The 18372-nt window shown below is 43.9% G+C and overlaps 1 protein-coding gene across 1 annotated transcript in view; it reads right to left on the reverse strand.

Annotated features, from left to right (window-relative positions):
* LOC123138405 (ribosomal protein S7, mitochondrial-like) overlaps nt 1-4627 on the reverse strand; it is a gene marked incomplete at its 5' end in the record, with an annotated part of 5587 nt that extends 960 nt beyond the window's left edge. Inside the window, one exon of the mRNA XM_044558382.1 lies at nt 1-4627. This exon is cut by the window's left edge and continues 960 nt beyond it. Coding sequence (XP_044414317.1) covers nt 4190-4627 — 438 coding nt within the window.
* Nucleotides 4628-18372: the final 13745 nt, after the last annotated feature.

The following is an 18372-nucleotide window of genomic DNA, read 5'->3' on the forward strand; positions in this document are numbered from 1 at the left end:
GTGTCAAGCTTGTGACTTGCGTTGTATCAGGTTGGTAACAGCTTGTATCTCGATAGGACTGAATGTAGCCAGGAGTTGTCTTAGGTTAGTCTAATGTGCCAAAACGTTAGTCAAACCACCTAGGTTGTGTTTGTTCTGGAGAGTTCAGCTAGTCCGAGTGATCTGGGTTATCCTACGTTTTATCCCTGTTTCGATCTTTTTTTCGACTATAGGGGTTTTGTAGCAGCCCAGCAGCATCCGTGTGACAGAGAGTCATATTAAGGATATAATAATGCTTTCCCCCCCTTGCAGAAAAAGTAGGAAAATGGACTGAAATTGTTGGATAAGTGGATTTGCAGTATCTCAACAATCAGAACAGCGAATATTCCATCATCCAAACTAAGCTTCCTCAGATCCTAACCCATTGGTCATTATCGAGCCTCGTGACTCCGGCTGTGTTGATATCTTCGTATTACCTGTTATCATTCTATCTATCTGGTTATTGCTTTATGTGTTGGTTGGTATTTCACTCAAAAAAGTTTAAGTAGAAGTGATTTCTTCCTCATTAGCTCCATTTTGATTCTCATTTGCATCTTGTGATGAATGAAGTGAACTTGAGCTCTCTAGTGCTTCTATTTTCTCTTCGAAAGCATTTACTAGTATTCGATGAGATTCTGAAAGACCAGAAAGACAAGTGATATGAACTGGTTTTGTATCCACCCACTTTCCTTCGTTATCTTCAACTCTTTCTCTTTTGGTAGAGGAAGGCATTCCCAGTATAAATGATGATTCTTGCTTTCGTATTGTTAATGTTTTCAATTGTACACGGAAGGGGTTTGTGACCACTACCATTTTAGTAAGGGATTTATCCTCATATTGTTGGAGAAACCATTCTTTGCTAACATGGCTCAGCCTAGCAATGGCTGGGAATTTCTTGTCCCAGAATGCAAAAAAAAATGTCCGCCACTTTGTTGCTTTCAGCACGTTTTCTAATGAAGTCAAGCCCCTTCTGGATGTCCGCTGCTGCACTATGCTGTGTCTTACCATAGACAAGAGGCATATACACCTTCTTCACCAACTTTCAGTTAAGGTGACGGCTAACGGCTTCCTTGACACTAGCTTCCAGAGATTATGATGGAATCTCCTCTTTGAAGTCCTCTAATAGTGAGGAATATAGGTCATATACTTGATCCTCACCATCAACCCGTCAAAAGTTAGTACGCACTGCTAGATCCTGGAAATAGCTCATTATCTGGTAAGCAGACGAGGATGCATCACATATATATGTGACATCCGCAACCTCAGATTTGGGTTTAGCATTTACCTGTTTCCTTCCATCCAACCTGGGAAGGGATCCCTCCATGTGCTCTCTATGACACTTGGCCTGATTGTTACCACCGGTATCTCTCCTCGCATGCAGTTGATGACCATCTCGCCCATGGCCTTTGTGAACACATAAGTGTCTTGCCAACCATAGAGTTTGGCCCTATGAATAAATAAATTGCACAAATCAAATACTTCATGTGTGTATTCGTATCTACAGACATGAGAAAGTAACAGGGAAATACTAGAATACCTCGACTACCTAACTCTTTCATTTCTTGAGTAACAGAAGCAGAGGCAGAAGAATGCCTTCTGGAGTAAAAAGCCAACTTGATCTCAGCCTCGATATCCAACACGGTATTCTGATGTGCCGAAAAATATGAGGAACCTATCCCCTTTGTTATGGTATCCCCTAAGCAAAATGGCTTCTCTAGTATCAAACCTTGCCTCTGCCCATTCACATATGCTGTTTGGCCAAAAACATGACATGCAAACATACTGCTAAAGCTTGTTTGTAAGCTTTTGAGATTAATAGAAACAGGTTACCATTTGATTTCGACCACAAGAAACTCTTATTTGGCATTCTGACCTGTTGATACTTGCAAGAAGAGCTTCAGTCTTCGAAACCGCTGCGCGAAACTCATTATCCGGAATGGCCCCACGGTGTTGATGTCTAGTGCTACATCATACCTGCAAGTTGCAATACTTTTCTTGCTATGGAATGTGAACTTACACATTTAGTAATGGAAGCAATCCTTGGTGCAAGACTAGTATAGCTTCACGAACCTCTCATCAAAAGTGGTATTTGCTGCAGAGTTTACGATAACATCCACTTCTTCCGCGATCTCTTTGGCTAACTCAGGAGCAATGCCAATGTAGGCTTCCCTGAAATTACCAACGACTGGAACCTGCTTGCTTAATACAAAGCTGTGGTAGTTTTTCCCATGGATTTCCTGTAAACATCTGAACAACTCAGTATCTTCTACCTGTATTGCAGACGGAAAATATGGTCATTTGCATGAAGAACAGAAAGTAGTCCGAAGTAATCATCATACCTCGTTCTTCAATCTTTTCATGGCTGCTTCATTGTCCTTGATCAACACGTATATTTTACCAACATAAGGATTTTTCCTTAAAATGGGATCGATAAGAACTGATGATCAGAATCATACAAAGTAGAATGGAAGAACAAAGGAAGGAAGTCAGGTAGCTTAGAGCAAGACAAAGGCAGAATGGAAGAACTGCCTAAAAGTGGGGGGCCAGACAGAAACTGTCTCACTCAAACTGGCATTTGAAAATGCTACCCGCCCTTCCCCTATTTCTGCATTTCATTCTTCTATTCCTTCTGCTTGCTTTTCTAGTTAAGCTGCTCATAAACTAGATCCATAAAACTCACTCAGCTACTGTCTTCTTTCTATAATTGGTCTCTAAGTCCAAGTAATCGATAAAGTCTAATCCTCTTCCCAGCTCCGCCACCTCCTTTCTACCGAGTATGCTCTACTTGAAAGAACATATTTATCAATAAATAAGTGCATTACTATATTCACAGCTACAAACTAAGCCTAATTTCCAATATGTCATATGTATCACTTTGATGTTGTGGGATCACTGGCTTCTTGCTCAACGGATTTCGCTTCTGCACTTGACTTGAGAAGGGCGAAGCCTTCATGACCGGTACCGGTATCTGTTCAAGAAGTCAGTACTTATGCGGCACTGAACAAAGGGTGAGATCGATGAAATGCAATACATGTTTGAATATTTCCTATCTTCTTCCAGCCATCAAACTTGTTCAATTCGTTTTCTTGAGATCTGTGGAATAGTGATATCATACTTGAATCCACATTCCCAGTATTTGAGGAAGAAGTAGAATCTTAGTCCTTTCGAATTTCTAAGTTGGGAATTTGATATCGACTAAATCAAGAAACTCGATTTCACTATGATATGACCACTGAACCCTTTGATGCAACATTTCTTGTTTCCAGAAGATCTCGGATGGTTTCTGAAGCTTCCATGATCTTGTAAAAGAAAGAAACCCTTTCTATAAGTCATGAAGACGTGGACCAAAAGACTAAGAAACTGCACAATCTATTGATTGACTGAAAAACTCAAGCTGAGTAACTTGCTTGAATGATCGCTCCGGCTCTGGGCCGTCTGATCTTCGGGATGCAGAATAGGGGATCGCTTGCCAACCGTTAGTTAGGACCAGTGAAAACCCACGCTTGGTGAAGGCGAAGTTCAGTTTGGAGATCTAACAATTCCTTATGTCGTGTATCCTCGATTGATGCAGCCTCAGATGCTTCAATTGTAGATTTGAGTATTGAGCGAAAGGTTACACCACCTATAGGTTCTGTATTACAGGCCAATCCTACTCCACTAGTACCAATAGGCGGCATAGGGGAAAAAGCACAACACCTAGGAATAGGAATCAACAACACAAAAACTTTCTGAGAAATTACCCAGCAAGAAAACGTATGCGCGTGGGCGCAACGGATTTCGCTCCCGTGCGCTCATCCCTTGCTTGTTCTTTCGGACTAGCACTCTTTCCCTCTCTTTGAAGTAGATTTCTCAGCTCCACGAGTCAAACGAAATAAGGCGAAAGGCCCACTACTTCTTCATTCATGGCTTATTGATTTGATTGATCCCCCTTTCGTATTCATTCGACCTGAGGTGAGGTTGGAACAAGAGTTTTCATAAAAAGAATGGTTCTTTTATGCAATTATGAACGGGCAGGCCTCTTGTGGATTCCTCCAACTCTATGAATGAAGGGGGGAGTATGAGGAAGGCCGATTTTCTTTCTATATGAAGATGAAAAAAGGATCCGGGTCAAACATTTCTTACTTTTGTTGAGTATGACTGAATGAGGAAGAGCTCCTTATGTGGTATCACTTTACCACCATCTGAAATGCGCGAAACTCCGATTGGTGGAAGCCAGTCCATGAAGATTCTCCCTTCTCTTACGTGAAATTCCCCTCTTTCGGTAAGCATCCAGTATCTCAGCAAATGAACATTTCTCTAAGCTTATCCTGTAGCTTATACGTCGTTTGAAAGCTGCTCCAAGGATCCAACGAATAGCTAAGGTTTGTTGACGATCCCTGGCTACAATCCCAGGAACATCATAAATAGTACCTGCGACTCCTACTTTGACCACTTCGCATATTGGCTTTATATTATCTACGGCGTCAACCATAAGTTTTATTACATCGCGTTCAGTTCGAGCTAGGCGGTGAAAAGTTTTATAAACAATAGCACGAACTCTCGTTCTTTTACCATCGATCATGAAAAAGTTTACCAATTTCTTGATCAATTCTTTTTGCTCACCATCAAAGTCCCCATATAGCTAATAATTTCCGAGCAATTGGAAGCTGCTTTCGGTGACGAGGCCGATAAATTGATATTACGCGATCGTTACTGTCCATCTTTTTCAGCTCTGCTCCCGAAAAGAGAAAGGAAAGGAGACTGATCTTGACGTCGGCGTTGGTTTTTCCAACGAAACGAATAAGTTTTGGATTGAGATTTCACGTAAGCATTGCACAATGATCCGCATTAGGCGGGGAGCAGCAATGATACCGCTGGCCGGGAATAAGTACCTATCCCTCTACTACTGACGATGTTTTCTGTTCTACTGAAATCCTGCGTCGAGCCGATGTTTCATTGATCGATACCGGGCACATCCATCACATCAACTATTTCACTTTTCATACGCATTTATTGAAGGACCGGTAAACTAGACCCGAAAACCTTCTATTTTTAAAACGAAAGACCCATCACAAAATTATGGCGCAATGCTATGACGAGCGTTCTCACAGGCCGGCACCTCGATGCATCCGTCTCAAGATTTGTACACCTTACATGTGCTTCACGCCACAATCTCTCACTTTCTGCTCCTCCATCTGTCTCCATCATATAATCGATCTCACCTCTCATGTCTGAGTGAAAAAACGATATTTGTTAGTATATATCAAGGCCGAGAGGACACGTTCCTCTCATGTGAAGATTAGTATTAGGGACCCTTAGTATTATTAACCGGTTACTATACGTACATGCAGTGAGACAATCAATCTATGCTCTCATTCACATTTCATTCTAGCACTGACGACTCCAGCCCTATCTATCCCTAGAAGCAAATGGACCCTAGAAGCAAATGGAGTATGTCCGATGGAACACTCGGATTGGAAAAGATAATTATACTTATAGGCATGGATGAAAAAAAGCTTGGAAACAAGTTCAAATTGAACTCAAAAGCAACTAGGCAATCCAAATTCCATTGAAGCAGCTTCCCTGGAACTAGCTGCCATTGTATCGGTTGGTGCCATTTCTTCTCTTGGAGGCAGGGCAATAGATTAAGATTAGGCGGTAAGCGAAGGAACTGTAGGGCTTAGGGCTGCGGGTGAGCGCAACTTCAATAGGTCATGGGGAGGAAGAGAATAAAATGCAGCTATTTCACCTGGTGTCGTAATAACCACTGTTTTCGAGTTTGAAGGCATAAGCGCAGCAGAGATCTTCTTTCATTTAAGAAGAAGCCACCGTAAAGAAGAGGAAACAAGGCGTTTAAGGGACACCGACTCCCATTATTTTCTCCAGGCCTGCTTTGGCTAAATCGACGGAGGCTTAGCTTATTATGTTTCGTGCGTTTAGCTAGCTTAGAGAATAAAGAAATCTATCTCTAAAGGGGGAGCGGTACGACTATTTTAGGTTAGAGGAAGGTTGAAGAGAGAATAGCTAAAATAGCCAGTCGGGTAGGCAAGTGTGGGTGGCTGTGGTCAAAGTGAATATGTCTTGTTTCGGTTAGCGGTTTCGGCTCTCCGTTACCGAAGTAAACTCTTTCTATTGCGGGGCCTATGGAGTTTGGGGATGAGTGCTGACACTTTACTGTGCAACATTCCTATTTCTTTCATTCCCCTTACTAGATCAAAGAGGGCAGATGTGGGGTTTGAAGATGCCTGGACCTTACCACCTTATTCTAATAGCCCGCATCAATGCCTCTGCCCAGAATATAGGAGCCCCCTGGGTTCAAGATCTCATATCAATTTTCAACTGTTGGGAAAGAATTGGGGTGCGGCAGGAAGAAATGGAATTCTCAATAAAAGTATAAACAGGTCTTCCCCACTGCTGCATAGAATCTGAGCTGGATGGAATTGAAGTTCGGTTTCGATCAAGACACCCCTGCCTACTTACCTTAAAAAAACAACTAATGATCAACCGATCACAGAGGTCCTTTTCCAACAACTTCAAATCAGAAAGCCCCGACTCCCATAAAGAATGCTTGCAGATCTTTCTTTTTATTACGATGACGATATGGACCTCATTACTGTCTCATTTTCTTATATTTATATAAGTTCTTTTTTTGGATTCGACATAACAAGAACAGAATCACGCTCTGTAGCATTTGAACCTACGACATTGGGTTTTGGAGACACACGTTCTACCAAACTAAACTAAGAGCGCTTTCCGGGAGATAAATCAGTAAAGAAAAGGATGATTTTTGTACTGCATGCATATAGAAAAATGAAACTCTGAATTTTGTTGTCACAGCCGTAGAATATTGTTTGTAAATAGTTGCATCTTCATCCAGGCATCATATTTAAATTTCTGAAACATGAGTTGAGGATTGTTGGAAGCCTCAAAACCCTAAATAAAAGAAGGGCAGAAACCCTAAAAATCTCATTCATTGTTCCAAAATGCTCTTCTTAAATGTTTGATAATTTTTGGCAAGGGTTCTGGTCCCAACCAAAATATTGAACATTTTTAAGGATTTATTTTTGGGACTTTGAATTTAATTCATTAGCTATTTGAATTTGAATTATATTCATATAATTAGAATATAATTTCAAATATCCCTGAATTATTTTATGATCTTTTGGAAAAGTCCATCTAGCAAAATAAAAATATTCAGAGGAGCTTTGGCATTGTTTGAATTATTATTTTTAATTCAAAACAGTGGCAAAACAGATTAAATAAAAGAAAAACAGAACAGAAATAAATAGAAAGGGAGAGAAGGCCACCTGGGCCACTTACCTGGCGCCACTTACCTGGCCCAGCTCCATCTGGCCGGCCCAGCCCACCTCCTCCCCCTTGTCCTCTTCCTCCTGTGCCAGGAGGACGAACAGAGGCGAGGCGTGAAGCGCGCCCGAGAGGCCTCGGCCACCTCCTGCTTCCCCCTGGCCACCTCCTGCCTGGTTGCCTCCCTCCTCGACGCCCCGGACGACGCCACGCGCCTCCCCGACCCCCTCTCACTTCTCCCTCGCTCTCTGGGCCTCCCTCCCCTCTCTGCTCCCTTCCCGAGCGGAGCCCGTCGCCGCCGCTCATCACCTGCGTAGCCACTGCCTCTCCCTCGACCCCTCGCCGTGCCAGCGAGCTCCGTCTCGACGTCCCCGACCTCCTCGACGACCCACGAGGCCCCGGACACGCTGCAACGCTGCCACTGAGGCTTTTCCCCTCCTCGGCCGCCGGAGATCCCCCTCAATGCTCCGCTCGCTCCGGTGCCTCCCCGAGCTAGCCGAGGCCACCGCTGCATCCGCTGTGAGCTCCTGTGCTGTTTCCCCCTCTTCCCTGGCCCGATTTCTTCCTCTAACACTGATGCCGTCGCGGCCGAGAGCTTCTCGCCGCCGGCCATGGCGCAGCCGTGGCCATAGCCGCGCATGCCCACGACGGAGTGCTTCACCGTGCTCATAAAGCCCCCAGGAGCCCAACACACCAACCAGCTCCCCCTCCCGCGCACCGCAACGCCAAACCCGCGGGTGCCCGAACTCCGGCCGCCGCGGAAGTGCTCGTCGCCGTCGACTCAGGCCATCCCAGCTGCTGTCGCTGCTACCACTAGATGCGCAAGAACGCCAGCAAGCCGTAGCAACAAACCGCGCTCAAAATGGAGCCCCGTAGCGTTTTTCCGAAACGCTCCGCCGTCGTTTTGGTCGCCGCCGGCGTAACTCCGGCGAGTGTGACGTGGCGCTGATTTAGTCAGCACTAATGACCACACTAAACACCCCCACAGCCACTGACAGTGGGCCCCACCCCTGGTCAAACCCCAGTCAGCGCTGGGTTTGACCGGGATTAGCTCCTGTGTCACTGACGTGTGGCCCCCACACGTCAGGTTTGACCGAGCCAGCCCAGTTGACCCTGCTGACGTCACTGTGACGTGGTGCTGACGCCATAATCATTTCTGGATTTAATATTATTCAGGAAATTCCAGAAAATGCCCTAAACTTCAATAAATCATAGAAAATTAACCGTAACTCCAAATTAAATAATTTATATATGAAAAATTATCAGAAAAATTCAAGGAATCCATCTGTACCATTTTCATGCATGTTAGAACAACTTATAGCTGCTGTTTAGCACAAATCAATTAAAGGGCATTTAAACAATCACATATGGAGTTTGAATTTGAATCTTGTATTCAAACCAACTTCATTTAATCTGTTGCTAGTTGCATTAGCCCAAAACACATTCATATTGCCATGTCATAGCATGCATCATATTGTGCATTGCATTGATTGTGTTCTTTTTGTTTGCCGGTATTTGTCCCCTCTCGATAGACGTGATACCGATGATGTGATCGTTGACACTGATGAAGACTCAATGTTATCTTCAGAAGTGCCAGGCAAGCAAAACCCCCTTGTTCATTCCGATACAATCCTACTCTCTCGCTCCTGCTCTCTTTTAATGCATTAGGACAACACCGATTCATCTGTTACTTGCTGCGGTAGTTGAACCCCTTTATCCTCTGCATGACCTGTCATTGCCACAGTAAATAGATGAAGCCCACTAGCATGAGTAGGAGTTGTTTGAGCCCTATTGTGCCTACTCATTCTTGCTTGTTTGTCATGCCTGCTACTGCTTAGAGTTGAGTCAGGTCTGATTCATCAGGGATGAATCAGAGGTGTGTGAACATGTCCTACTGTGTGTGAGCGAAGTGGTGAACACGATTTGGTAAAGGTAGCGGTGAGAGGCCATGTAGGAGTACATGGTGGGTTGTCTCATTGAAGCCGTCCGTAGGAACTGAGTTCTATGTTTGTGATCCATGATTCAGCTACTACCATACATTGGGCCCTGAAATATGACCCCGCTCGACTTCTTATCCACCCTTGTCCTCTGTCCAGGAGTTGCAAGTAGTTTCTGGTGTTTGTAGTATGCTGGAGGCCGTGGGCAGCACTGACCGGAGGGGTGGGCTGTGATGCGGTAGGTACGTGGCACGGTGTACCGGATGCCCGTTTGGTATCTCGGGAACCCTGTTCACATCGTTTGGGGCTGTGAGCGAAACTCCGGCCGGATCTCCTCATGGATGGAACCCGAATAGGCGATAAACCTGGACTAGAGACTTGAGTGTTTAGGTAGGTCGTGGTCTACACCCACGTCGGCTTTCGCTTGAAGTCTGCCGAGCACATGTCGTGTGCAGACGCTAAGTGGTGGAAACATGTATGAAGAAGTACACCCCTGCAGGGTTAACCTCATCTATTCGAATAGCCGTGTCCGCGGAAAAGGACTTCTGGGTTGCTTATATCAGTTCATAGACAAGTGAAAGTGGATACTCTAAAATACGCAAGATAAGCGTGAGTGCTATGGATGGCGCTCTCGTAGGGAGACGGGAGCGGATCCATAGTGGTGTATTGATATGGTGAATATGTGGACTCGTGTGCGCCACCTCAAAAGAGTCGCTTGTAGTCGTAGTTCAGGATAGCCACCGAGTCAAAGCTGGCTTGCTGCAGTTAAACCCCACCATCCCCTTGTTGAAAATGATGCATATGTAGTTAGTTCTGATGTAAGTCTTGCTGGGTACATTTGTACTCACGTTTGCCTATTTTATGTTTTTGCAGAGAGACCTCAGTCTCGCTAGTAGTTCCGTATGGTCTTCGACGTTTAGCTTGTTACCTCAGCTACGATCTTGTGCCCTCGGCAGGATTTGGTAGATAGTCAGGCTTCTCAGCCTTTTTCATTTATAGATGTCTGTACTCAGACATGATAGCTTCCGCTTGTGCTTTGACTTGTATGCTCTGATTGTTGGGTCATGAGACCCATGTTTGTAATATCTCGCTCCTCGGAGCCTATTGAATAAAATACTTGAGTTGTAGAGTCATGTTGTGATGCCATGTTGTATTTGCACATATCGAGCATATTGTGTGTATGTTATTGAAATGCTTGGTATGTGTGGGTTCTGACAACCTAGTTGTTTATCCTTGGTAGCCTCTCTTACCGGGAAATGTCTCCTAGTGTTTCCACCGAGCCATGGTAGCTTGCTACTGCTCCGGAACACTTAGGCTGGTCGGCATGTGTCCTTCTTCGTTCCTGTGTCTGTCCCTTCGGGGAAATGTCACGCGATGAATACCGGAGTCCTGTTAGCCCGCTACAGCCCGGTTCACCGGAGTCCTGCTAGCCCAGTGCTACAGCCTGGATTCACTCGCTGATGACCGACACGTTCGATGCTGGGTCATGGATGCCTGTCCCTGTAAGTCTGTGCCACTTTGGGTTTACGACTAGCCATGTCAGCCCGGGCTCCTTATCATATGGATGCTAGCGACACTATCATATACGTGAGCCAAAAGGCGCAAACGGTCCCGAGCCAGGTAAGGTGGCACCCGTCGGAATACCGTGCGTGAGGCCGCAAAGTGATATGATGTGTTACATGCTAGACCTATGTGGCATCGAGTCGGGGTCCTGACATTTGTCCAATTTGAATCGACCTCAATTGATCCCTCGTTACTGCCCATAGGAGAAGTAATAGGTAGGGATGACAGGATTTGAACCCCTGCCTTGTTTTCCACATCATAATTTATTCCTCCATCTATATACAACTTTCTTGTCATTTCTTATTTTTGGTTTCATATAATAAATGATATACATCTGAAACCCAACCTAACGTATAAAGAATGAATATTTATCGGTAATGCTCAGGAAGAAAGAAGGGGTCATCTTTTTGATTTTTATTCCACCCTCATGTACCCTTCTTTGCATTTTTTCTAAAGCCTGTTCAACCTCATATCACCTAGAACAAGTCATGGACTTCTTCAATGAAAGAAAGTCTCATGGAAACGTTTTCAACGAAATAAGAACCATACAAAATAGATTTCTTGATCTTTTTATTTAGGAAAACGGATTTTTTCGCAGTTTTTTCTTTTATCCTAAAGATATGCAGAACGAGTGTATTATGAAATGTTCGTTGTCTAGCTTTGCATACATCGCTACTTAATCGTTTAGTGGTTATCGATGAAATAACTTCACCAAAGAGAAAATATTATTGAAGTTTATATATATATATATATTATTGGTTGCTTTTGTTTATGTCCAATTGGAAAAGTTGATCTTCTAAATTCATATGTTTAGCCTAAAGTACATAACTTGTGTTCCTCCCTAGTTCTTGCAAAGCCACCTAATCAAGCCTCGCCTCATTTGTAGTTATAACATGTTAAGCTGAAAGCAAACTCCAAATAAAATTGGTTTACTATTAGTAACACATATACTTTTTGACCTTAGCTCTTTCTTTATTGTTCATTGAGCAGTTCAAATGCTTTGATTGCTTATCAGATAAGAGGTAAAAATATTCTTCATTCATTTATTTTGTTAATTCAAAATTGCATTCAAATCCATTCTTTCTCATAACTTGAGAATATGTACAGCGCAAAACAGAAAAGAAGGCTGATTTGATGATTTGTAGGGGCGGACCCACTTCCACTGATTTCTTGCGGGAAGGTTCTATAAGGGAAGAAGAATCAGAGTTGTGACCTGGTAACCTTGATTCTTTCGGAACGTCATTATGAGAGTAACAAAGAAAGAACAACGTAGATAGGAAGGAGTGAGCCGAGCCCCAAGGATAATGAATTGGTATGCCGGGTGCTTACTTGAGCAAGAAGCCAAGTCATCGATAATCAAAGAAAGGTGTGAGTGAACGAGCCCAACTTTCCGATTCAAATATGACTCCTTTCCACTTTCAACAAATAGAGAAATCTCCGCTAGGCTAGCAGTGGGTAACCAACATAGTGCCCCATTCGTTCCATGACATCCAATCAGTTCTCCTCGGATTCCAATCCAATCTCCCAATCAGTGATAAATAGACGGTCGGATGAGATCTCGAATGTTGTCCCTACCTACTGAGGAATCAAAAGTGTACATAGAAAAAGAGAGTGTTGGAAATGCATCGAGGAGAACTTATCTTGTGAGTCACTACTCCGGCACTGGGCAGGAATACTACTAGCGAGGCTTATAGGCGGCTAGTTCTTAAAGAAATCTGTCAGCTATAACCTAGCCTATTGAATCTGGTACGCCCGAAGCACGAAACTAGATAGGTAGCCCTACCTACGACTAGAAAAGTATCGTATTTTTTTCTTCCAGTAAATCTTCCACTCATTCCTTCCATTATGGAATATCATTTGGAGTGTATTTTCCCTCTCAAAAAAGGCTTCGCCCTCACTTCACTGAACTTATTGGAAATGCCTAGGACAGAGTTCATTCACTTGCCCAGCAGCCCTACTCCTCATAGTTGATTCGAATTTCTATCCCTGATTGACTCAATCAGGAAGAGGAAGACTTGATAAAAGATGAAAAGAAAGGATTGATTACCTTTTGAAGTCAAGAAAAGAAAGGAAAGGGCTATTTATGAGTTTATGTAGATGAAGTTTCAGATTCTTGGATGAGCGAAACATCTTTGAGACAAATCATCTCTACCCGGGTACATAGCTTCATCCAAACCATGGATCCACGAATTGTTGAGTCGCTCTAGAAAAGAGCTTCGTAGTTGGGAGCTCTAAACCGATGATCGATATGGTTTCCTAGGATGAGAACTATGGTTTACTACTTGACAATAAGAAAGTTGTTTTATCTTTTTTTCACTTTTTGAGGTGTTTTGCTGAGTCTGAATTTCCCCTTCTTCTATTTGATCGAGATGGATAGCAAAAAAGCATGAATAGGCCTACTGGGATGGAAGGAGAGAAGTACTAAACAAGAAAAGGAAATACCTCTTTGTTTACCTTGGAATGAATTGCTCAACTACTTAGGTAACGAAACGAAACGTTCACCTACGATCTTTCTTAAAAAAAGATAGGACTGTACGACAGTTCTCGTTAGTAGATTCGCAGAACAGAAGAAGAAGTTCACTCTGACTTGCGCACTACAAAAAGGCAACCAACAACTTCGGACCACGTGTTACTAATCAGTAGACTTATAAGATTGTTGGATTAAGCCTCAGTTCAGTTTCTACCTTTATATGTTAATTATTGATCTCGAAACCTTGATGTTGTGCTTCTGAGTGGTTATGCCACCATTTTGTGATTGTCTCAAATCTTTTCTGAGCATTTACAGCCGTTATGCTGTCCGAGTCATCCCAGGTTTCTAAATAGTCTGATGCATTTGCAAAATCCTTTCCCTCTGGTTTCGATGCTCCTTTATGCCAGCTCAATCACACTAATTGTTGAGTTGAGGTATTCTACTGCCTCGACCTTTATGTTGGAATAATTATTATGACCCTAGGTGTCTTAGGGGATCATCTAGTAATTTAGCCATGATTTGTGTTCCCAGTGTGATGATTCTGGCCATCATTCTCGACAGCATTCCGTGATGCTACTTAGTAATAGGTATTCTGTTCCTGGGTTCTTGAACCCGAGATTCACTCTACTTACTTCATGTTGATAGTGTTTGCTAGTTCCTTCAGGATATTAGTAACTTTGCGATAGTCCTCGAGGTCCGTGGTATTTCCTTCTTCCAAATACTATGAACCGCTTATGGCAGATGTTTATTGGATCAAAAGATCACAACCAGAGCTCTTGATGAGTTCTCGATTCTATGTTATGACTCTGCCAGTTCTACCTTTCCGCATGGATTATCCGGAAGAAACCTGTTGAACCTGATTCGACATACTAATCTATGCATCCACAACTCAGAAAGTTATATGTTCCTTTGAGTTGTCCCGCTTTAGTTGTCTACTGACCTTCGTCTGTCAATTGATAGTCAAGAGTATGCGTGCATTCGTGTATCGAGGCCTATTACTCTTGTGGTCCGTCAAGCCATTCTGTCCTGAATGACTTGGAGAAACAAACTCCAGTACCTCATCCATATCCAGGATCGGGTCAAAGAAGTTGTCTTCCACAGATCAGATGCAATCCAACTTTTGATTCTGTTCTACCCTGGAGTATCACCCCCTTTATGTCAGGATCTTCATGAGAATTGCTCCAGCCCTTGTGAATTCTTGATGTAGTGATACTTCTCGCCATCCTTTTCATTTATCGCTTCCGTGTTGTTGCAACCGGAGCGCCGACAAGTGAATCGTGATGTGTGAACTCCATACTCCTAGCAACCCCGTTGCTTGGTAGTTAAAGGACAATAATTTCATTCTTAGCATGTTGGTTATCGAATCATCATTCTAAGATTGATCGTGCTACCTAGTCCATTCTCCTGGTTCACTCCTCGATCGATGAGTTAGGATTATTTCAAGTCCTCACTCATTTGATCAGACCGTCTTGCCCTCAAAAGCGAGATTGTTCTCGAGCTTAGTAACATACCGGTGGTTCGTGATTTTATGAATGTCTTCTCGGAAGTATCACCAGGTCGTCACCTGACCGTTATGTTGAGCTCGTGATCAAGTTGGTTTCTTGTGAACCACCCTTTCTCCAAGAATCTGTGTTGGATATCCCAGAGCTAGTTGGTTAAGCTAGACAACAACTTGGAGAGTTGGAAGATAAAAGCTTGCCTAACTTAGTTCATTTTTCAAAAGGGATATCTTGTGTTTGTGTGTGTTGAAGAAAGATGATATCTTCATCGATTGGTCCCTGTGATCAGTTGCTGGACCTACTGTCTTATCAATCCTTTGATTTGAGTGTAGGCTATCGTCAAATCAAATTAGTACCAACGATATTCGTAATGTTGTCTTACTCGTGGTTGATCCCTCGAGCATACACCATTATATCTTTTTGGTCTGACCAATGCTATCACCTTGTTCACTTAACTATGGAATTCCTTTTAAAAGGAAACCCGGATGAATTGTTGTTGAGCCCATTGACAACATCCTTATCTCCTCCATGATTTGTTGAACATTAAGCTAGTGTTGGAAACTTTTGAAAGCATTTCTTCATGCTAGTTCATGAAGCATATGTTCGGATGTAAGAAGTGACTTCCTCCAGTTCATGTGCATTTGATGCAAGTTGCCGCCGTGGATTCGAGAAGGTCAATGTTGTTTCCTTTGGAATCATCCCAAATCAGTCATGCATACGTGCGAAGTATTCTGTGGTCTGGAGACTTGCAACCTCCATTCTATATGTGTCCCTAGCACACCAAACCACTGATTGATTTGTTCAAGGTTAATAAGTTCTAAGTGCTAGTCCCGAAGGTACCAGACGGATTTGTACAAAACTTCGATATCCTCGCTGATGGTTCCCCCTCCTGAACTCGGTAGTGTTTTATTATAAGACTACTTTGTGGTCATGCTTGTCTGGGACAATGTGTTCACATGTTTGTAGCAGAACCAGCTCATGTTTTGGAGCTTACTATCGCAGTTCATTTCCCGAGAATCTCGCAACGTCATCTCGTCGATTTGTGTTGCAAACTTTCATTTTTCTTCCTAGACTCGATGAGTCTGGAATATTCTGACACCAACCAGATCTGAATCTCAGGCAGATATGATGATTGGAACATTTTCCAAGAACTATAATATTGGTCCCTCGATAACCGGTAAAGTGAATGTCGTGGCCAACACACCCAGCCGGAAGACCTATAATTGTAGTATCTTGATTGAAGAAGTTGGCCACCTTCCCATAAGGATTTTGCAGGATTTACTTCCGTAGTTATTCCTTATGATTTCTGTGTTCCGAAGTCCGACCTTTTTACTTGATGTTCTAGATATCAAACCATATCTATGAATGGGTTACACTAGCACATCAAGGAGAACATTAGAAGCGGAGTGCTAAATGTCTTTCGGTCGATCATCCAGATTTCGTCCCCTTGGCCTCGCTAAGGTGAAATCTGAGAAAGTGTTATCCTCCTTTGCATCTGCATCGTCCATCGCCATTCATCATGGTAGTATGTTGTGTTGTCAGCACCCTTGACTCGGTTGTTGATAAAACCTTGATGATTGTGGAAATGCTCAAGTTCTTGAGAGCACGCGCAAGTGCTAGGTTTGATCGTCGGCATCAACTGTATAGTGCTTTCAGTTTCCTCGACAATGCTATGACCTTTTCAAAACAGTGAATTCACTCTCTATTGTTGGGTTCTTCCCCAGTTACCAGAATCATTCCCAGCATTTGCATTTTGTTCCCAGCTTGCACCGCCAATGTGCCATTCTACCATGGATCTCTTCCATTTTCGGTGATAAGCAAAAATCATCCATTACGTTGTCTTCAACAAGGTAATCCACATCATCCAAGTCCGAGTATGCCATTCTACCGACCTCCTCCAAACGATCGCTCGAGAATTGCCTTAGGCTGGTTTAAAGAGTTTCATTGATCTTTGAATCAAAGGTAATTCTTTTTGCCACTTAAGGTAATAATCTACGAATCACCCTCCTCCAGGATGTTCGTCATGGTATCATGGCAACTCAACTCCTCGCTACGCTGACAACCATTTACCACCCTAGTAAGTGTGGAATTGTAGTCTACCTGGTAAACCTCCGTCATTTGTTCCACTCCATTCCTCTAGAGGTGTGCTTCGTCTCTCAGCTCGGGAGATGTTGCTATGTCTCATTCTGTGAGTTAATCCTGAGTTGTTCGACCTTCAAGAAGATCGATCCTTCTAGAGTCTCCTTCTCCTCTCATTGTCATAATAACTGGAGTTCTCAGAACAAGACGTCGAGACAAAGATGGTGATCGAAACAACGTTCTTATGAAGTGCAACCTGGATCGTGAAGATTGTGCTAGTTTGCGTTCCCCCTTCACCTTACCCTACGCTTGAATCTCGGGACGAGATTTTTGTTTAGTGGGGGTGAGTTGTCACAGCCCTAGAATATTGTTTGTAAATAGTTGCATCTTCATCCAGGCATCATATTTAAATTTCTGAAACATGAGTTGAGGATTGTTGGAAGCCTCAAAACCCTAAATAAAAGAAGGGCAGAAACCCTAAAAATCTCATTCATTGTTCCAAAATGCTCTTCTTAAATGTTTGATAATTTTTGGCAAGGGTTCTGGTCCCAACCAAAATATTGAACATTTTTAAGGATTTATTTTTGGGACTTTGAATTTAATTCATTAGCTATTTGAATTTGAATTATATTCATATAATTAGAATATAATTTCAAATATCCCTGAATTATTTTATGAGCTTTTGGAAAAGTCCATCTAGCAAAATAAAAATATTCAGAGGAGCTTTGGCATTGTTTGAATTATTATTTTTAATTCAAAACAGTGGCAAAACAGATTAAATAAAAGAAAAACAGAACAGAAATAAATAGAAAGGGAGAGAAGGCCACCTGGGCCACTTACCTGGCGCCACTTACCTGGCCCAGCTCCATCTGGCCGGCCCAGCCCACCTCCTCCCCCTTGTCCTCTTCCTCCTCTGCCAGGAGGACGAACAGAGGCGAGGCGTGGCGCGCGCCCGAGAGGCCTCGGCCACCTCCTGCTTCCCCCTGGCCACCTCCTGCCTGGTTGCCTCCCTCCTCGACGCCCCGGACGACGCCACGCGCCTCCCCGACCCCCTCTCACTTCTCCCTCGCTCTCTGGGCCTCCCTCCCCTCTCTGCTCCCTTCCCGAGCGGAGCCCGTCGCCGCCGCTCATCACCTGCGTAGCCACTGCCTCTCCCTCGACCCCTCGCCGTGCCAGCGAGCTCTGTCTCGACGTCCCCGACCTCCTCGACGACCCACAAGGCCCCGGACACGCTGCAACGCCACCACCGAGGCTTTTCCCCTCCTCGGCCGCCGGAGATCCCCCTCGATGCTCCGCTCGCTCCAGTGCCTCCCCGAGCTAGCCGAGGCCACCGCTGCATCCGCTGTGAGCTCCTGTGCTGTTTCCCCCTCTTCCCTGGCCCGATTTCTTCCTCTAACACCGATGCCGTCGCGGCCGAGAGCTTCTCGCCGCCGGCCATGGCGCAGCCGTGGCCATAGCCGCGCATGCCCACGACGGAGTGCTTCACCGTGCTCATAAAGCCCCCAGGAGCCCAACACACCAA

The sequence above is a fragment of the Triticum aestivum genome, chromosome 6B, assembly GCF_018294505.1.
Source record: "Triticum aestivum cultivar Chinese Spring chromosome 6B, IWGSC CS RefSeq v2.1, whole genome shotgun sequence".
In the NCBI taxonomy this organism is placed as follows: Eukaryota; Viridiplantae; Streptophyta; class Magnoliopsida; order Poales; family Poaceae; genus Triticum; species Triticum aestivum.